Source organism: Aethalodelphis obliquidens, unplaced genomic scaffold (assembly GCF_003676395.1).
Source record: "Aethalodelphis obliquidens isolate GAN/ISIS:26980383/991018 unplaced genomic scaffold, ASM367639v1 scaffold18, whole genome shotgun sequence".
NCBI lineage: Eukaryota > Metazoa > Chordata > Mammalia > Artiodactyla > Delphinidae > Aethalodelphis > Aethalodelphis obliquidens.
In genome coordinates this window covers 9,924,403-9,945,480 of record NW_020837962.1, presented here as the reverse complement: position 1 = coordinate 9,945,480, position 21,078 = coordinate 9,924,403, and the positions used below count along the sequence as shown (strand labels likewise).

Below are 21,078 nucleotides of genomic sequence, written 5' to 3'. Positions count from 1 at the left end.
TTTATCTATCCAGTTATTTTTCTCTCTTTTTATATAGATGGTAGTCTACCAGATACACTCTTTTGCATCTTTCACAAAGGTGCTCAAGTTCTAAAGAATTAGTTTGTTTTTTTTTTTGTTAGAGATTTGTTGTGGTTGAAAAATGTATACACACCTCAGATTTGAAGAGAGAGTTTTATTTATTTATTTATTTATTTCTCTTTCCCAAAATTCAGTTTGTCATTTTGTAATAAACTTTTGATCAAATTTGAAAGCTGAACACAATGTGTATGTTCTTAATTCTGGCTGTGCTTTGCTTTTAGTTTGTTTTTATTGAGGTATAATTGACATGTTAGTTTCAGGTATACAACATAATGACTCAACATTTGCATACACTGAAATGATCATCACAGTAAGTCTAGTTAGAGGTGGTTTATTTTAAAGTCTTAAACCTTGTTTTAAGAATTGCTATTGGTTGTAAAGTCTCAGACAACTGCTACAAAGGAGGTGAGGTGTAACTGGTATCTGGGGTTCAGTTTTAGTAATCATCTTGTGTCCATAGTAATTTACCATTTCCTCCCTTAGCTCGCCAAGAAATATCACCCAGACACGAATAAGGATGATCCCAAAGCCAAGGAGAAGTTCTCCCAGCTGGCAGAGGCCTATGAGGTAATGCAGCCCACCGGTGTGTGGAGTCACTGTCATTCCGCTGTGTGTGTGCATCAGAGCTCGCTGCCCAGGGCAATCGCTGTGTCAGAAGGTCCAGTGGGAAGGCTGTGTTCCCCACAAGATCACCTCGTTGAAGGAAAAAAAAAATTCCCAGATCCAAAATTTTCACATTAGATCTAACTTGGAATCTCATCAAAGAACAGGATCCAATAATCTGTGTTAACAGAGCTCCCTCCACTCGGACTTGTAGCTGGGTCTCGGAACTCCTTGTCAGAGTAAACAGTTTTGTGCCTATTTGATGACCCCTCCCATCCCTAACTTAGGGCATCACTGTCTGGTGGGGATGGTGGGTGTTATAAAAGTAGACCACCACTGCCCTAGAGGAATGTAGAATGTAATCAGGGGGATGAAGCGGACATGAAACAGCCACTGAGCATTGCAGAGTTAAGTGAAAGCGGACCTCCTTCCTGGACTTCGGCCGTGCTGAAGGGGTTCAGGATATGTAGGATATCCTACGTCTGCTCTGTGTGTGTGTTTGTGTGTGTGTGTGCGTGTGCGTGTGCGTGCGCAAGTGTGCGTCCCCCCGACCATTCGAGAATAAGTCGCAGACGTGGTGTCTTTCTATCCCTAAGTACTTCTGTGTGTATTCGCTAAGAACAAGAACATTCTTTTCCATAACTTCAGTACAGCTGTCAAGATTAGGAAATTTTATGTTGATTCAATACCACTGTCTGTGCTTGGTGTGTGTGTCCCTGGACCTTGGGAGACTCAGGAGCACCTGACTGCTGTGCCTTTCACGGTAGGTCCTGAGTGATGAAGTGAAGAGGAAGCAGTATGACACCTATGGCTCTGCTGGCTTCGATCCTGGGGCCAGCAGCTCTGGGCAGAGCTACTGGAAAGGAGGCCCCACTGTTGACCCTGAGGAGCTCTTCAGGAAGATCTTTGGGGAGTTCTCATCCTCCTCTTTTGGAGACTTCCAGAGTGTGTTCCATCAGCCCCAGGAGGTAAGCATCTCATTTTGAAGAATCATTCAAATTTTAGCTGCCAAGTGTGATGCAAACGGATTTTACCAATTCTTTTTCTCAAAGAAAAAGCTAAAGCAGCTTAAATGGGATGATTTGGAGGCAGCCATCTTGGTAGGAAATGGTTCCAGTATTTGAAAAATCATATAATAATGTGTACATACAGTTTTACTATATTCTTACAGTTGCTTAATCCAGCAACACCTAAGGCTCTCAGAGTCCATAGTTAGAGTGTGAATATTTTATCTAGAGCCTGCCTCATTATTCTAGGAGAGCTCAATCCATAGGGAGCTACTGCCAGTCCTGCCTCTTCCATATTTATGTCTTGTTTCAGACATTATCAGAATTGAAGAGAGAGGGGAGTTGTTTTATGATGTGAGTTATGATTGTGGATCGTTTGAGTTGTTAGGAAGGACCATGTACAAATATTTTCTGTGAGCATTTTCAGTTTGTTGAAAAGTACATTTTCACTTAAATATTATCTCTTAAAAATTCTGAGGACTAGGGCAGAATCAGTTGAGTCCCATCTATTCTTGCTTGATAAAGTACAAGTAGGTTAAAAAGTAAAGTAACTAGGGGAACAGATGAATTGGTGGAGCATAGGATTTTTAGGGCAGTGAAAATACTTTGCATGAAACTATGGTGAGGATACATGTTATTATACATTTGTTCAGACCCATAGAATATCCAAAACCAAGAGTGAACCCTAATGTAAACTGTGGGCTTTGGATGATTATGTTGTGTCAATGTAGGTTTATCCTTGATAAAATAAATACCGTTCTGGTGAGTGATGTTGATAACGGGATGCTGTGCATGTGTGGGGGCAAAGGTATGTGGGAAATCTCTATACCTCCTTCTCAATTTTGTAAACCTAAAACTGCTTTAAAAAATAAAGTCTTTAAAAGAAAAAGTAACTGTAAACTGCTGGGCAGTGCTCTCCCTTACTTTAAGAGAGATAACAGGCGGTCCCTTGATTTCTTTAGTACATCATGGAGTTGACATTCAATCAAGCTGCCAAGGGTGTCAACAAGGAGTTCACCGTGAACATCACTGATACCTGTGAGCGGTGTGGTGGCAAAGGGAACGAGCCCGGCACCAAGATGCAGCACTGCCACTACTGCGGTGGCTCCGGCATGGTGAGCGTGAGGCCGAGGCCCTGGCCTCCCACCTCTTGCCCGCTTCCTGCTCCCCTCCACCACTCCTCTTTTCTGTGCTCCAATGGACCTAGGGCTTTGAGAGCTCATAACTAGGTGGGACTGTTTTATCTAGAATCTTCTGCATTTTCCCAGGAGTGCTCTGTCCTAATCAACAATACAGAAGAAGCAATGAAACTCTGCTGTCTTCTCTGAAAATACATTGTGGGGTATTTTGATAATTTGAACCTGGGGTAGGGGAGGGGGACTTAAATTTTGCTTGAAGTGTGATCATTTTTTTCTTTTTGGTAAGTTTCAGGTATAACTCAAACTTATAGAATAGTATGAAGAACCACTCCCTTACTCCTTCTACCCAGCTTCACCAATTGTTAACATTTTGTCCCATTTGCTTTGTCATTTGTGGTGTGTACGTGTGTGTGTGTGTGTGTGTGTGTGTGTGTGTGTGTGTGTGTATTTTTTTTTTGGCTGCGCGGGCTCTTTGTTGTGGCACGTGGGCTTCTCTAGTTGCGGCGTTTGGGCTCTAGAGTGCACAGGCTCAGTAGTTGCAGCACACGAACTTAGTTGTGGTTTGTGGGATCTTAGTTCCCCAACCAGTGTTCGAACCTGGGCCCCCTGCATTGGGAGTGTGGAGTCTTAACCAGTGGGCTACCAGGGAAGTCCCTATGGTATATATTTGCTAAGAGCAAGAATATTCTTTTACGTAACCACAGTAAGTTGTCAAAATCAGGAAGTTTAATGTTGATACAATACCATTATCTGTACAATTCAGATTTTTTCAGTTGTCCTTATAATGTTCTTTTTTTCCACAAGCCCAGTATCCAGTCTGTGATCTTGCATAGTATCTGGTTGTCATATCTTTTGTCTCCTTTAATCGGGAATGACTTCTCAGTCTTTCTTTTATGACAACTGACATTTTTTAGGATTACAGACCTGCTTTGTAGGATGTCCCTCATTTAGGTCATCTGATGTTTTATCCTGATAAAATTCAGATTATGCATTTTTTGCAGAAACACCAGACATGTAGTACCCTTTTCATGGATCATGTCAGGAGTCATGAGGTGTCAGTTTGTCTCATTAGTGGTGATGTTACATTTGTTCACAATCAGTTAAGGTAGTGTCCACCGGGTTTCTTCATTATAAAGTTTATTATTTTTCCCATTGAAATTAACAAGGAAGTTGTGAGGTACCTTGACACTATATAAATATCCTGTTCCTCATCAAACTTATACCCAATAGTTACAGCATCCATGGATCAGTCTTGCCTAAATCAGGGATTATTGTGACTGTTGCTAAATGGTGATTTTCTTTTTTGTTTTTTAAGGGTTTTTTTGGAATTTTTGAATTTTATTTTATTTATTTTTTTATACAGCACATTCTTATTAGTTATCTTTTTTATACATATTAGCGTATATATGTCAATCCCAATCTCCCTAAATGGTGCTTTTCTGATTGCAACATCCCTTCTTTGTTTATTGTCATTCTACTGAAAGGAAGAGCTTTCTCTTCTCCATTTATTTATTCATTCTTTCATTCATATCAGTATGAACTCATGGATTCTTATTTTATTCACTGAGCTGTCATTAGTATTACTTACTTTGATGCTCAAACTGTCCCTGACTTGGCCTGTGGAAGTGTCTTCTGGCTGGCTCCTGTATTCTTTTGATGTGTCCCCATCATTCCACTGCGCCACCAGGGAAGTCCCTGCTTCAGTCTTCTTATGGCCACGGTATTCCTTTATATGGACACATCACCGTTTGTTTAGGCAGGCCCCTGTTGCTGGATGCCTAGGTGGTTCATATTTTTTTCATGTTATAGACAACGGATACCTTTGAATAGTGTCATTCCTCATATTCATTTTTTGAATATACAGGTATCTATTACGTGTGAAGTAGAATATCTTTTCTAAGATTTGAGAGCCATTGTTTTTTTGCATGTATTCCATCTTTTGTCCTTCTTTGTATTGAGTAATTGGTCTTTTTCTTATTCATTTGTAGAAGCCCTTTATAAATTAATTGAATTAGTCCTTTGCCAATGATTTTAGTTGTATTTGTCTTTTGACTTTGAATATATTTTTGCCTATTTGTATATAATTTTCAACGTTCAGAATCATACATGCAATTTTTCCCTTTTTTCATTTATTATAATGAAAGCATTTTTCCATATCTTTGAATATTTTTAAACATTCTTTTTGATGGCTAAATAATAGTCCACTGATGGGTGTGCCCAGAGTTACCTGTAAATACTCCTACAGCTTAGTCTGAGAAAGTGAAGTTGTGCTTACATTCCTCTAGAGGGCGCTCTTGGAGAGGATGAGGATTCCTGTGGTTACAGTTTTGTGAGTTGAGTTGCTGCCACTTGTTACAGATACTTTTTATTTTATTTTTTATTTTATTTCATTTTTGGCTGCGCCAGGCAGCTTATGGGATCTTAATTCCCCAACCAGGGATTGAACCCGGGCCCTCGGCAGTGAAAGCTCCGTGTCCTAACCACTGGACTGCCAGGGAATTCCCTACAGATACTTTTTATTGATCCTAATTCCCTCTCACTTCTAAGGTCCTTTCTCCAAGGCCATGAATTGCTATGACTTTCTTTTTTCACATTTCTTAGGTGAACATTGAGATAAGACAAGCTGAAGTGTATTTCTCTCAAAATGTAATGTTTGAGATTGGGGAAAAAAATTTGCAAGACATAGCTAAAGGATTAGTATTCCTAATATGTAAAGGGCTCTTTCAGAATATTGAGAAAAAGACTAACAGCTCATTAGAAAAACAGATCAAGGTGAGAAGAGGAAATGCAAGTGACCAGCAAATGTTTCTTGCTGGCGATCAGGGAAGTGCAGGTGGAGCCAAGGAGATGCCTGAAGTTCGCCACACATTTCAGAGATGGGTTCAGGCCCTGCTGACAGGCTTGTGGGACGTGGCACTCGTGTGCACTGATGGTGGATGTGGAAACCACCCTGGCCACAGCTGCAGTGGCTGTTCACCTGCACATATGCCTCTCTCTGTGGGGATGTAGCCTATAGATCACACCTGGAAAATAGCACATGTACAGGGTGTCCCTTGGAGCCTGTGTGTAATAAGAAAGGACTGGACAGCCTCAGTGACCACCAGGAGTGAGTTGTCTGAAAAATACACTGATGAGGAGTGCTCTCTGAGATTATTAAATTGTTAAAAACAAAATAGCAAAAGCCACAGAACTGTGTGCACAGTATGCTACCTGGGCTTATTGAAAACTTGTAATGCACAGATGGATGGCTTGAAATGTGTGTCTGTAAAAGTAGGATACACAAGTATATCACTACAGCTGTGCATCTATGGAAGGTACTTGGAATGGTTAGGGGCCAGGGGTGAGGGGGACATTTAACTTTTCACCGTACCTTCATTTTTTACTTTAGAATTTTTTTTTAAATAAATTTATTTATTTACTTATTTTGGGCTATGTTTGGTCTTCGTTGCTGCACATGGGCTTTCTCTAGTTGCGGTGAGCGGGGGCTATTTCTGTTTGTGGTGCATGGGCTTCTCATTGCAGTGGCTTCTCTTGTTGCAGAGCATGGGCTCTAGGCGCATGGGCTTCAGTAGTTGTGGCGCACGGGCTTAGTTGCTCTGCGGCATGTGGGATCTTCCCGGACCAGGGCTTGAACCTGCATTGGCAGGGGGATTCTTAACCCTGCACCACCAGGGAAGTCCCTACTTTAGAATTTTGTACCATACGCACGTAGGACCTTTTCAAATAAATATAGCACATAAAATTGTATTGTATTTTTTAAAAAGTCTTTTTATTTATTTATTTATTTGGCTGTGTCGGGTCTTAGTTGCGGCATGCGGGATTTTTAGTTGCGGTATGCATACTCTTAGTTGCGGTGTGCGGGATCTATTTCGCTGACCAAGGATCGAACCTGGGCCCCCTGCATTGGGAGTCTTAGCCACTGGACCACCAGGGAAGTACCTAGCACATAAAATTTTAATTTTAATAAATATTTGTCCTAGCAAGTCCACCTTTGGGAATCTGTCTTAGAAAAAAGAATTAAGACATCAGAACAGAAGGATCTATGTGAAGAGATTTTTTTCTTCACCGAAACAAAAATTAAATATTAAAATGGAAATTGAAATCTATATATATTGGTCTGGAGGAATGTTCATGATGTATCATGAAGATGAAAGGGAAAGCAAGTTGCAGAGCGATAGTATAATATATTGTCATTATAAAATTTTTACTTAAAAAGTTTTTTATGGAGAGAAAGAGAGAGTGAGTGAGCGAGTTGTGGGAAAGAACACCTCAAACTGAGCTACCAAGAGCTGGTCACCTTGGGAATCACGATGAGGGGGGAGATTAATAATTTTTTTAATATATGTTTGTATCCTTTGATTTGCTATAACAACAGGTATTTGATAATTTACCAAGAAAAAAACCCCCAAGGATGTTAGGTTAAATAAAAAGGTAACCGATTTCCAGTGCCCAGTGAGGAGCTGATGGGAGTGGCCACAAATTGTAAGGCCCCACCAGCTGTGCGAGGGGCTGGGAGCCGGGGAGGCTCCTGGAGGACTGGGGTGGGAGGGGCTGGGGGGGGGTGGGGAAGAAGAGACCCCTGGGTGGGAGCATGAGCAGCACCAGTACCTGCGAGAGGAGCAGCTTGCCTCCTTGCTCCCAGGGTACCTGTGATGGGGGCTGGGGACAGTGGGGGGGCCCTGGGAGACAGAGAGGCCAGTGCTGCTTCTCCCTTGGAGTGGGCAATGGCAGCTCTGGGTGGGGGTTGCATCCAGTCATCACTTTCCTCTTTCTTTCTCTGCTTTCCCAGCTGTCCCTTTTGTAATGGGGGGGGGTACTCTTTTTAAAGCATATTTGCTCAGCTCCCAGGAGTTTCGGGAACTTCTGTAGAGAGGCAGCATCTCATTTTTCAGCCTCATATAATCAGGTTTGTGGTTTGGGATTCAGAAGTCGGTGCGCTCTAAGTCAGATTAACAGTTTGAGCTCCTGCACCTGTGTCTTTCGGCAGTATGTTTTAGCGCATGTGCACGCAACACGTGAATCTTTGGTGAAATGTTTCTCGTGCACATTGTGGTCCCAGGACCTCGCTGTCAGGGTTTACCGGTGTCTAAGGCTCCCATTTTTCTTCTTTTTATCAGGAAACCATAAATACAGGCCCTTTTGTGATGCGCTCCACATGTCGGAGGTGTGGTGGCCGGGGCTCCATCATCACGTCTCCTTGTGTGGTGTGCAGAGGAGCAGGAGAAGCCAAGCAGAAGAAGAAGGTGGTGATCCCTGTGCCTGCCGGTGGGTCTGGGGCTCCTCCACGCACAGGGGCTGGGAGCCGGGGCCATCGTGTCCTTGTTTCTGGAGCCCAAACTCGAGGAGGAACCAGAGTCTCCTTGCGTTTTCCACTGCACCAGTTATCCTTAAAATCTGCACCCATGTCATGTGGGGAGATGGAACCCGATGTGACCGCTCTGCTTCTGTGTGAAGGACTCCCCCATCTCCTCCATCTTCTGTCCCAAGGCCAATGTCGTCCCCACTGACAGCCCAGCGGGCAACACCACCCCCTCCTCCTGCCTCCAGGGCCAGCTTGTGCCTGCTCTCCCTAACTGGCTCCTGTTCCTAGGGTAGTGTTTCCACTGTGTGGTCTGGTCATGTCTCTCATCCTGTTGAAGACACTGCAGTGACTCTCAGGGGCCGAGAAATGGCCTCCCCTTCCAGCCCCTGCTGGTCTCAGCCTCCGCTCTTTTTAGTCTCCCCCTCATTACCTGCCCTGCAGCTTCCTGACTTTCACGTAGCCCCTGCCTCCCAGAACAGAGCCTTTGCATACGCCATTCCCCGGTGACTGAAGCTCACTGTCCACCTTCTTTTCAGTAGGTTAACTCTGTTCTCCCGGAGCTCCCAGCTCAAGTGTCACTTCCCCAGGGGAGCCTTCTGGAACCCTCCCTGTTCCTTAGATGTTCCTTTGTCTGGAGCTGTGATCTTTTCTTTCTAAGAACACGTCTCTGTTTGTAGCGATACATTTGTTAGTATTGTTATTTGGCTAATAGCTGTCACCCCGATTAGACTCTAAACTCACTGAGATACGAGGTGGACCTGGCAGTAAACCGAAGAAATGAATAGAAGGGGCTTTTGTTCAGTTATCAATTATTGTATGTTGCACCTTTGGAAAGTTATTCTTGTTTTAAGTTATACTTGTTGCTATCTTCGGTAGTTGTGTTATTCCTTGTTAACAGGAAACAGAAAAGAGTAAGTTGGTGGGTTGTAAATGGATCTAGCATAGAAAATGCCTTGGGAGGTCCCAAAATAATCGTTCTCTTTTGAACTTTTGTTTTTACTTACAGGAGTCGAGGATGGCCAGACTGTGAGGATGCCTGTAGGAAAAAGAGAAATTTTCATCACATTCAGGGTAGGTTCTCTGTTTGCACAGCTTCTGTCAGGCCCTTGCTCTCCTGGAGAGGGTACGGCCCAGGCTTCTCATAGGAGAGGTAGGAGCTTCACAGAGTGTCTGGCCATCTGAGTTTCCAAGATGAGCAGTGGCCACTTTGACAGGGTGATTAAACGTGTGTTACATCAAGCTTTTGTGCTAAATGTGGAGAGAACAAAGTTTCCTCGAGGTGTTTACAAGTTGGACTCATAAAAATACAGAAAACATCTTGTATTTTTTATGTATCAAATTGTTCATAGGGACAAACAGTGCCACAGCTACAGTTTTACGTACAATGTGCAGGGCAAACCCACTTTTCTGAGGTGAGGGAAACATGAGAGGAGGTGGCGCCTTCTGCCAGCGATTCCACCAGACGTGTACCCAAGGAGGTGCAGTTCGCAGAGGCAGGGTGTGTGACAGCCTCGTTAACAACAGCGAGACAGTGACAACAGTCTGCTGTCCTTGGAGAGGAGAATGGTGAGTGGTCTGCACTGTGGGCCCAGGGCACCTCAGAGCAGGAGGCTCGCGCTACACATGTCAGCATGAGATGTCCTGGGACTTCTCAGTTACGAACAGGGAGAGAGCAGCTTGCAGGGCGAGGGAAGGAGGTCATCTGTGTAAAACTTTAAACCATGTGAGGTGGTGTTATGTATTGTTTAGGGGCATGTAAACATGTAGGAAAAGTAAACAGATGCTTGTAGGAATGATACCTACTAAATTGGCCTGGTTACTCTGGAGGGGTGAGCTGGAGGTGGGGAGAAGTCACCTGTGTCCTAATGTTCTGTTACCTAAGCTGGGTTGTGGAAACACCGTGTGTTATTTACTTTGCTGGTTTACGTATATGTGAAATATTTTATAATTTAAAACAAAAAAATAATGTAAAGGGTGAGCCTTTTAGACTGAGAAATCGAAGACAAAGGCAGCGGGCTGGAAGCCAATCTATAAGGAAGGCTTGGTAGAGAATTCAGATTGTTCGCAGCTGATGATAGAGAAGAAAAAAAGAAGAAATCACTGGAAGGCAAAGAACGTCTTTGACACACAAAAAATAGTGCTTATAAAATCAGAATAATTCCAGTATTGTCAGTCTGACTTGAAGGTAGTTTGTACCAAATGACTCTGGAAAGTAAACCGTTTTCGCCTTTGTAGATTGTATTAGTCTGTGTTTCTTTATACTTTCCAATAAAGATTTTTATTTTTTTAATGTTCAGAAGCTGATTTTACTCTTTTACTTCCCTCAACAGTTGAACAGTTTGATCTGAGATGACACTCTTGCATTGCAGTGGAGTAGGAACCTGCCCTGTAACTCCCAGAGCCTGGGGGCGTGGTTGCTTTGGTGAAAGTACATTCTCTCCCTGACGCTGTGCTCTGAGCTGCTGAGATGCGTCTGTTGCCCGCTCTCCAGAACAACTTCTCTGAGCGTAACCCCCTCTCGTGCTTGGCTGTAGGTGCAGAAAAGCCCCGTGTTCCGGAGGGACGGTGCAGACATCCACTCCGACCTCTTCATTTCCATAGCTCAGGCCATTCTGGGAGGCACCGCCAGAGCGCAGGGCCTGTATGAGACCATCAACGTGATGGTAAGAGGACAAGTGTGGCCTCGCCACCCTTGTATTTCCTTGTTCTTTTTTTCTGAAACGGGAAATGGCTGAGAAGTGGCTGGAACCTGGGAACAGCCAGCCTGTCGGGGATTCGAGGAGACAAGCTGGGTGTGGGGGGGAAGGAGGAGTGTTGGCTGTGCCTTGGGTGTGACTTGGCAGGGAAGGGAGCTCCCGGGCCATGTCCACTGCTGCCGGGCCGGGGAGCAGCCTCAGTGGTGCCCCAGTTGGCTCTGCCTCCTCCCAGGTCTTGCTCTCCATGCTCCCTCACTCCTGCTCTGGGCTTGCCGCCCCAGACTCCCTGCCCTCAAGGCCGTCACAGGCTCTGCTCGGGATGGACCTGGCTTAGCCAGTTTCCGTGTGGTGTCTGGTGGGTTTGGTCTAGAAACCTGAATGGAGTTCTTTTTGGGAATAAGATTGTCTTCACATAGTGAAATGTTTTCATTTGGGCAACTGGAAACCAAGGAAAACCAGAGATTCCTTTCTTTCTTTATAGATTCCCCCTGGGACTCAGTCAGACCAGAAGATTCGCATGAGCGGGAAAGGCATCCCCCGGATTAACAGCTATGGCTATGGAGATCACTACATTCACATCAAGATCAGAGTTCCAAAGTAAGTGCTGCTCAGCTGTGGCGAGGCCCGCCCGATCTCTGCAGCTTTCAGCACTGGGCAGGAGCCGCTTGAGGGCTTCTTACCTGCTGAGTTGGTGCTGAGCGGCATGGTGGTTCAGCGCCGAGCCCGACTGCCCGACCTGTGTGACTCTGCTGCCATAAGTGCTGAGGCTTAGGCAGGTTACTTCTCGCTCTAAGTCAAGTGTCTCCTGCCCGGGCGCTCCTTCTGAAAGTGGACGTAATACAAAAGCTCGACCTCGTTGAGTTGCTGGAAGATTAAAGGAATAACCCATAGGGAATGCTTAGCTATTGCTGCTGCTGTTGATTTTGTTATTATTGTTCTCAGGTTGCCTGCCATCTGGTGGGAGAGACCTATAACCAGATAGTGGTGGGTGATGTCTGCGGTGTCTGGGAGAAAAGTCCAAGCCGGGAGCTGTGGGCATCCGGAGCAGGGCATGCCAGACTCCACTTGGGAGGACTGGGTTTCCAGCCCTCTCTTTAATTAGATCATTTCCATTTTGTTCCCCCCTGTAAACTATTTAGCATAGCCACAGTGGCAGTTGTTTAGAACAAGTTAGGGTAGTTCAGGAGGTTTATTTTACGGAAGCTTTGAGGGCGTGGGCTCTTGGATTCAGGGTGTGTCCTGTGCCTGGGTTGCGGGTCTTGCATTTCCCACATGCTGCATGGGGACTGGCCGCGTCCACGTCCTTTAAAGAGCTGCCCAGAGGAAGCACTCTGACACTGACTGTGCTCGGTCCACAGGAGACTGACAAGCCGGCAGCAGAGCCTGATTCTGAGCTACGCTGAGGATGAGACCGATGTGGAGGGGACAGTGAACGGCGTCACCAACACAAGCACTGGTAAGGTGGCCCAGCGACCTGTGGGAGCCCCCAGCCCCTCGGAGGGTGGACGGTTCAGAAGCGTGTTGGGGTTTCCACTTGGGCAGAGCAGAGTAGAAAGAGGAGAGCTGAGGGCTAGGAACGGCAGGGGCAGCCGCGCTCCAGAGTAAAGCTGTTCCCCCTTCCTCTGCACCTGTGCTGCTTGCCGAGGTTAGCAAGTTCCACGATGCTTCCTGCCAGGTATCAGCTGTGTGTCTCAGAGGGCTGCTCTCCTGAGTTCTATCCTTGGTTCTGCCACTTGCCTTGTGACCTTGGGCACATCCCTACCTGAGATCACCTTGTAACCACTAAAGGAGAAGATGGGTTGGGAGGCTTAATGCATTCCTCTCCCAGAAAGCTTCTCCAGGATTTCAGAGTGTCCTGTAAACAACTACTACAGCAATGAAGGACCGTGGTCACATTACCCCAAATCTGCCTGTTCATAGCAGGCTTAAATTCTGAATTCCTAGGGCAATGAAAAACAAAACACCTTATTTACCCTGAGCTTAAACATCATAGGCCCTCTGTAGAGTGGAGTTAAATATTGGTGATTTGATACCAAAATGCCCACAGGCAGAAGCTTTGACCACGGGAACCTCAGCCACAGCCCTCCTCCCACGGGATGGGGCTGCTCTGCTGAGAAAACGCTGTTCTCTGTCGGTTGGGCCTCTGCTGGGGCCAGGACAGGCCGTGCCAAGGGTGAATTGGCTTCAGCTGCCCAACATGTTGCTTCCTCGTTGCATCATTTTGTTTTTGTCTGGGTCCTGGATCTGCCTCTCACCTTCTCAGAGCTTGAATGGCATTAGATCAGTGTATGGTCATTCAGAGCAGGTGATTGGAGTGGGGGGTGGGGGCTTGGCCTTGCACCCCGGGGTAGGGGTGGGGGTCCCAGCAGCAATAGCCTTTGCATGGACTTGGCTGAGCTCGTTTTGTTTTTGTTTTTTGTGTTTTTTTGGCTGTGCCATGTGGCTTGTGGGTTCTGAGTAACCAGACCAGGGATCGAACCTGCACCCCCTGCATTGGAAGCGTGGAGTCTCAACCCCTGGACTGCCAGGGAGGTCCCCTGAGTTCCTGTTAAGTCCAGGGGACCAAGTCCTCCGTGAAAAAGCAGCTGCCACAAATCCTGTCTGTGGCCAACTAGGCACCAAGTGGGCACTTACTTTAGTGGTTTCGTTCTTAGACTTTTTTCATATTTTCTGTTAATATCCCTTGAACTAAAAGGAAGTGGGAATGGTTGTTCCATGTAACTCTACTTATGCACCTCTAGCTTCTTCCTGAGTCCCAAATTTTTCCGCAGTCATGGAGCATGTGAGATTTGTTCTGCAGCCAGTTCTCAGCTGTGCCCCCTCCCACATTGGGAACTTGAGGTCCACCTGGGCCTTGTTCACTATATTTGAATGTCAGTTATTAGTCATCACCAGTTGTTGTCTTCAGTCCCTTTCTGAGAGCTTAAATTGGGAGTTGATCATGCAGTCAGCTTATGAGTGTTCTTAGAACCGTCATTATTTTCATGGTTCTTTGTCCTGTTAGCTCATTCCCTGTCCCCTTGTTCAGCCAGGATTTATTGGGACGCTCCTGTGTGCCAGACACTTTGCCAGTTCTTCCTTTAAATGTTTATTGACATAATTTTGCTAACTATAGCGTAACTTTACATAGGCGTTGGATGCATTTGTGAAAAGTGTTTATAAAGTAAAATGAGTATGCCGAATTATTATTTTTTCTACTTCTGTTGTCATTTCAGAATTGTATTCCAGTGGGAAATTTGGCTGCCAGACATAATTCTTTGAAAGGCATTTAAGAATCTTAGTAATGGCTTCAAAGAATGCATTGTCAGTCAGTCTGCTACCTGGGTGTGGTTAAGCCTCTTGTTACACTGTGAAGAAAGTTACCTTTGCAGTCCACGTGTGAAAACACACCAGTGTACAAAATTCCCCTCCTGTCAACTTCCTTAAGGTGACTCCTATTTATTTAAGTAGAGCCTGAATCTCTTTTATTAAAGTTTTACTAGAAGCAGTTGCTTGCAGTCATCAGTGGTTCTTGGGCTAAAGTGTCATTTCTTAATAGCCTCTAAGTGAGATAGTCATCGGAGACTGTCACTGCAGATACAAACGGATTCCTGGGTGTCTTTGCTTTCATTACGGGAAGGCATTTGGAATAGTTACAATTATGTAGGAAACTGACGCAAAGTTTTTGGTGGGTTTAGTATCCCTTGTTTACTTTTGTTCCCTAAAGCCCCTGCTGAAAACCTTAATGTCTGACCCTGGCTTCATTCCCAGTCTGTGAAGCAGAAGACCGTAGTGAGCTTGGGACCCTTAGTGCTCTCGGGGGCCTGGGGTGCTCTGAGGTACCACGTGGCCTTTTGGGTTTAGAGACAGTGTGGCTCATTGTTTGTGTTTCTGGATCATCATTAATTCCTGTGACAACCCACATACGTACACTTAGCTGTCGTGTAGGAGCCTGTTCCATAGCTCATTATTTGGGGATCCCACTGCGTTCTCTTCTCTGACAAGCTGACAGTTGACTATAGAGCCCCTTTATCTAGGCAGGGTGGAGGCAAGAGGAAGATGAGGGAAGAGACATTTTAGTGGAACAAGGGGTGCTCCACTGGCTCAGTCTGTGTGTGTAGACGGCTCAGGGAGTCAGGCTGTGAGTGTAGACCCGCACCTCTACCTGTAGGGTGGGTCCAGTCCTCAGAAGTCATCCTGGAGTCCTGTTGGCTTCTCTGTTTCTTCACACAGATGGTCATTGAGCATTTGCCACGTGATAAGCAATGCACAGAGAGACAGGGTCCCTGCCCCATCCAGCTTACAGTGTGAGTGGGGAGGACAGGGCAAGCACTGAACCCCCAAATAAGTGTTAGACCTTGCTTATAACACTAGGGGTTTGTGACTGTGGAGAAAGGTGGTACACATTCCCAGAATGAATGTTACCTGGTTATTCTTCATTTTGTAAAGGGCCATCAAACACTTATGACTGGGAATCGCTGCCTGTAGGCTGGGAGCATGTCCTCTTTGAATCCCCTGCACGTGCACAGCGCCTGTTAGCTGAGTTTATCTGAATTCATTTTCCTTCTGAGGGATGGAAATGTAACCCCTGCTCGGGCAAGCTGCGTGTGGTCTGATAGAGGAGTCCTGTGCCTCGGGTCTGACCTCTGCCTGAGGTTGGCTGAGCAGCCCCTCCGCTCTGGTCACCTCCTGAAGGTGCAGACTGGAAACGCTCATGCAGTGCCTGTGCAGCTGGAGGGATCATGGGCATTTCCTGTTTATCCTAAGTGCAGGAATCATGTGCCAGCTTGTATCCTGTAATGAAACCAGAAGGCACCTGAGTGCTCAGGACATCCTATAAGGACACGTCCCTCCTCCCATGAGCCAGAAAAGTGATGTAGGTATAGACTGCATCATCCGTGTGCAGAGGCTCACAGTTTATCCCTGACTTTCGGTTCAGAATTTTAAATTCAGTGTTTAAATCCTTTGATGTCCCTGTCAGTAAGCCTTATTCCTGAAGGAGCCCACATTTAAAATATAGAGAGATAAGAATGTGTTCTGGTGGCAGGGGGTGAGAATTTCCAGGTGTGTCTGTGTTCTGTTTTATTTTTTGGTTTTGAATCATTAACCCGCTAACTAGGTATTTATTCTGGCTCTCCCAGACTTTGGCCAAACGCTGTGGCCCCGGGGCATGACTGCAGGGACAGCAGAGTGGGGGTGGGGGTGATGGTGGTCACTGAGTGTTTCTGTGCCCCATTGTGACTAATAGTTAAGAGCTTGGGTTCTGCTATCAAATGATTCAGGTCCCAGCTCTGCCATTTTTAGCTATAAAGCCTTAGGCAAATTTCTTCACTTCTGAGCCTCAGTTGCCTCATCTATAAATTGGGGATAATAGTAGCATCTACTTCATAGGGTTCTTCTGTGATTAAATAAGATCATGTGGATAAAGCATTTGGCACGATACCTGGCACATGTTAAAAGCTCCATCAGCAGCAGTAACTCATAGTGTGAGACACACACACACGTGCACACACACACAGACTTGCTGTCCCCTCACCAAGGACATAACAAAATTCAATACTTTTGCCATGCCTTGCCTTGTCCGAGGAGGCCCAGGAAATTTCTGGTTTGTGGATTCCTTTGTGTTAGGAGAGTCCTTTTTTGTTACTTAAGTCTTTATGTAAGAAAAGGGGACGTGAAGGACTGAAGGAGGGCACACCTGGCCTTGTAACCTGCGGCCATGGATGCCTCTCACAGGGGCCTGCCGCCGTGACTGTGCAGTGCCCGGGTCCTCACCTGGGGAGCCCTGGGCATCGGGCTTTTGTGGTTGCTCAGACCTCTGTCAGCACATTCTTGTTTGGGGCCACCGCTATCTCTCTGAGGACATTCCTGACTTAGGAGAGCACATCAGGTCCAGAGGACGGCCCGGGGGGCTGTACCCAGGACAACCTGCCCCACCCCTGCTGGGGGCCTGTTGCCCAGAGCTTTGGGCCTCTCACCAACAAAGGCGTCTTAGACTGAGATCTTGGAGACGTGACCATTTTGTACCCTCGACGTGCTGTACTTGATGTACATCTCCTAGCATGTTGAGATGTGCTAATTCTCCTAGCACAATGAAAAATATTGAGTACAGTCCAGCTCATAACAAGTTGGCCCTCTGCCTCGTGGTTGGCAGGTCTTTAAAACGATGTGTTAGTGCAGCAGAGTTGCTCTCAGTGGGCCCTCAAGAAACAGCAGATCAGCCTCCCTTTATCTGGAGCATTGGGAGCCAGATGCTTGCCCAGTGACACACAGGGTCCTCGGCTGCCATTGTCATAGATGAGAAGTGCGCATGTCCTGGGATCCCCAGGTGTCCCGGAGACGGTTTGTGTGCCCCGACAGGCTGTGGAAGCTGGTTGGTTGGTCTTGGTGCGTGTTCTTCACTTCTCAGAGCCGGTGAGTGAGAGCCTGGACTTTGGCATCTGACTGCTTGGGTCTCATCTCGGGCCTCCTGCCTGCTTACCGGCTCTGTGACCTTGGGCATGCCACCTAACCCCTTTGTGCCTCTGGTTTTTGGTTTTTTCATCTGTGGAACTTACCTGTAAGGTTAGCCTAAGGATTGAACGAGCTAATGTGGATGCCGTGTGGCCTGGCCCAGAAGACATCTGGCACTTGGCTCTATTTCTATTACGGTTGTTAAGGTAGAGACAGCTCCTTTTTGTCCCTTTCTATTTCTTGTCTTCCTTTCGAGGGCCAGTGACTCGAGGAGCAGTTGGGATGCTCCGAAGTGCTGAGTCATCTGACAGGCGGGGCAGCCCTGGCCAATCGGGGTGCAGCCCCCTCTGCTCTCCGGGTGGCGCTTGGTGGCTCCTTCAGTGGCGAGCCCTGGGTAGCCAGGCGGGACCTGGGATGGGACACATGGAGGTGTGCGCCCTTGACCCCAGTTCTCTCTGCTGTTTGTGCCCAGGTGGTAGCACCATGGATAGCTCCGCAGGAGGCAAGGCTAGGCCTGAGGCTGGGGAGGACAAGGAGGGACTCCTTTCCAAACTTAAGAAAATGTTTACCTCCTGATATCCCAGCCGAGGTAGGAAAACCCCTGAGGTTCCTCCCCTTTTTGTTCCCCTCTGTGAACTAATCCGTTTTCTGTCACTTTAACCAGTATCGTCCCCCCACACCCAGAGTTGAAGAGGTTCCAGTCTCAGGTGTGGTGTGTCTGGCTCCCCTCAGAGTCAAGCCTCAGCCTGTGGGGAGTCAGCCGGTAGTGCAGGGCCGAACCACAGAATGTAGCCGCTTCTGCGGCTCCACTTCCTGGAGAGGTTGCTGCTTCCCAGCCCTCCTTCCACCAGCTCCTGGGGGCTCTGCGTCCTGCCGTGGTGAGGACCAGGTTGCCCACGGTCACAGAGGGCAAGTCATAGCAGAGCCAGGCCTAGAACTCAGATCTCCCCAATCCCCGCCCTGTCCTGCCTGGGAGGCACGGGGAGGTGTCAACCTTGGTTAGGGCTGGGGTGGGGGGCACTGCCAGGAGTCCTGCTTGCTCACTGTGGTGTCTCGGGACTCACTTTTTACTTGTGCTGGTCCCTGGTGGCTGGGGCTCCTGGTGCAGCTCCTTCTCAGGGATGACAGAAGCTCACCAACAGGGCGTGTTCTTCCTGCAATGCCAGTGAAATGTAACTGTTTGTGTCTTGGCTCAGGAAAACGGTCCACCGGAAACTAGGCCGGGAGCAGCAGCCCCTCCTTGTGGCCAGGGCATCTCAGATGCAGGAGGATTCCACACAGCAGCACCGAGCCCCTGCCTGCAGAGGCCCTCTGGACCACCTTGGAAACAGCAAAATCATGTGACAATGCACCTCTCCATGGAAGGGTCATGGTGGACAGCCCCTGGGCAGTAAGGCATGGCAGGTCTCAGGGCTGGTAGTTTCCTATCCATGGGTAGGTAACTTGGCCTCTTCTGGCTCCGGCAGAGTCAGACAGCTGGACATTTCTTGCAGAGCTAAAACTCTGATTTGGAATCAAATGTGGTTAAAGAATTAAAGGCCATGCTTACCGCTTAAAAATGAAGCCTTAAGTTGCACCGAGTTGTGAAGTGATTAATTTCCCTCTCAGCAAACCTCTGGGAGGTTCCAGAATGAGTCTTTCCTGACAGCGTTGTCTTTTCCAGGAACCTGGGGCATGCACGCCCCACTTGTGTCATCCACTCCTCAGCAGGGGCATCCCCTGCTAGAGTTTGTTTTAATTCCAAAAGGTACCAAGCAGCTGGAACATGGGGGCCTTGGGGGCCCGGGGTGACACATATGAAGACAGTCCCTGGAGATGCTACTCTGATCACATGGGCCATGATCTCTGTCAGGATGGATAGTCCTTCCTCCCACCCCACTTGGGGTGGCCCCTTGTCCCCTGACAGTTGAGTTCTGTTGTTCTAAGCCGGGTGTGAGTGGAGCTCCTGCCCTTCTGCTGGACCACAGCCAGCCGTGGCCTGGGGCCGACTAACGGCCTCTTAAACCCGGAGCCCTGCCCTGCTGCCTGCCAGGGCCTTGGTTCTCACCACTCACAGTTGACCTCTGTTTTCAGAAGTGTGTTTAAATTATTCAGTGCTAAGAATCATCGTCTTTTCCTGATAAACGTTTGTTTAGAAAAGGAGAGCACAGTCTCAGCAGTTGAAGGTTCTCCACCATCCAGCCAGAGCAAAACACTGTTTCCCCAGCCTTGGCTCGTAGGATGTGTGGGTTCCATTGTGTTTCCAGATCCCCCTGCTGTGGTAAGACAGGTTAATGGAGAACACTTCTGATTAGTTCCCTTTTTGTTTTCCTTCATAATTTACTAAAATAAAGTATCTACTAGTGTCTGCTTTAGGAATGTAAAATGATTCTGTATCAATGTAAATAAGATTATCTACTACAAAGAGATATTTAAAACCTAAATTGTTGTCATTTCTTCTTTGAGAGTTCAGACAGCTTTCTGCAGGTGGCCCAGCAGGGGGTTACTGGTGGTCACCTGCCAGTCAGGCCACCCCACGTCTCTGCTGGCCTTCCTGGGGCGGCTGGAGGTAGCTGTCCTAGTCCTTGGAGTCACGTGCGCCAAGCGACGGGTGGCGCTCTGACAGGCGCTGACCCTCTCCAGCCCAGATCCCAGAGGGGGGAGGGTGCTGATCTGACGAATGTTCTAGGGTTCGGCATGTAGCTTTTTCTCTGGCAGCCTGCGATTTGAGAGACGTGCAGTGTGGCCTACTTAGGTCCCTACAGGTCACCAGCTCCCTCACTAGATTTTTTTTTTTTTTTTTTTTTTAATTTTTTTTTTCCTCCATTATTTTCAGAGGAATATTAAGGTATATTTTTGTGTTGCAGTGTTAGTCTGGGCTGTCTCACAAAAGCCCAAGTGCTGTCATGGCTGGAGTGGGCCCCGAGCATATAGCTCTGCCCCACTCTGGGTTCTGGGCTGAGCAGGTTGAGGTGTGAGGGCACTGCTGGGTTGGGTGAAGAGGCTGGGAATACCTGTTGGGTGAGAAAGGGGCTCAGTGACTTCCTGCCAATTTCCAAACTTGTCCTTCATTGAACAGAAGTTTGTCAAGTGCCTGCTGTGGACTCAGTATGGGCCTGGAAGGATCCTAGACCCCGGGGTATGGCGGTGGGGAGCTAGATGGTTTCTCTCGTGATAGCTTAGGTTTTCTTCCTGGAGAAGCCAACCGAAGTCCCACTCATGGCCTGTCTTCTGAAAACAGAAGCCTAGACTTTGAAAGGGAAAAGTGGATTTTCTTTCTAGCGAGACATCTTCATTGCTGTACTGAGGCGTCCTCCCCTCAGATGGTCAGAAGGTGGCGGGGCAATATCTGTAGAATCAAGCGCCACTCAAGGCCTGGACTGGATTTGGCTTATTCCCACAGCTGGATCCTGAGACATGTCTCCAGACAACTTTGCAGCCCGAGGTGGGGCTGTAGTGTGAGGTGAGGTATTTAAAAATACAAAAGAGTATCTCCAGGTCCCTGAGCCTCTGGGGATCGAGAGGAGGAGAGGTAGATGGTGTGAGCATTTGCTGAAATGTTTGGAGCGTGGACAAGGGAAGGCATTGGAGGCTCACAGGCCTGACCATGTGAGCCCAGGGGAGTCAGACACCGCTTCGCACAAATGCCCTTACGTTGCCTTCACAACAGCCTGGCCAGGGGGCACCGGGTGAGCAAACAGACCCAAGAGGCTCGGCGACGTGTCCATGGCCTGCTTGTGGAGGAGGAGTGGCTGGAGCCTGGCATCAGCTCCCTGCAGTTCGCCCTGGACCTGGACCTGGACCTGGCACAGCAGGCTCTACCCAGGCTTGGTACTGGC

General features: G+C 47.4%; 1 protein-coding gene across 3 annotated transcripts in view; it reads left to right on the top strand.

Annotated features, from left to right (window-relative positions):
* The window catches only part of DNAJA3 (DnaJ heat shock protein family (Hsp40) member A3), a 31,059-nt gene extending 11,376 nt beyond the window's left edge, over positions 1-19,683 (top strand). The window contains exons 3-12 of one of the 3 annotated variants that reach the window (XM_027117534.1): positions 565-648; positions 1,452-1,652; positions 2,654-2,806; positions 7,948-8,095; positions 9,139-9,203; positions 10,667-10,795; positions 11,310-11,425; positions 12,187-12,284; positions 17,733-17,849; positions 18,457-19,683. In XM_027117534.1, the coding sequence (XP_026973335.1) occupies positions 565-648; positions 1,452-1,652; positions 2,654-2,806; positions 7,948-8,095; positions 9,139-9,203; positions 10,667-10,795; positions 11,310-11,425; positions 12,187-12,284; positions 17,733-17,836 (1,098 nt within the window). In that variant the 3' untranslated portion in view covers positions 17,837-17,849; positions 18,457-19,683. The other 2 variants (XM_027117536.1, XM_027117535.1) reach the window with 2 other exon arrangements.
* Positions 19,684-21,078: the final 1,395 nt, after the last annotated feature.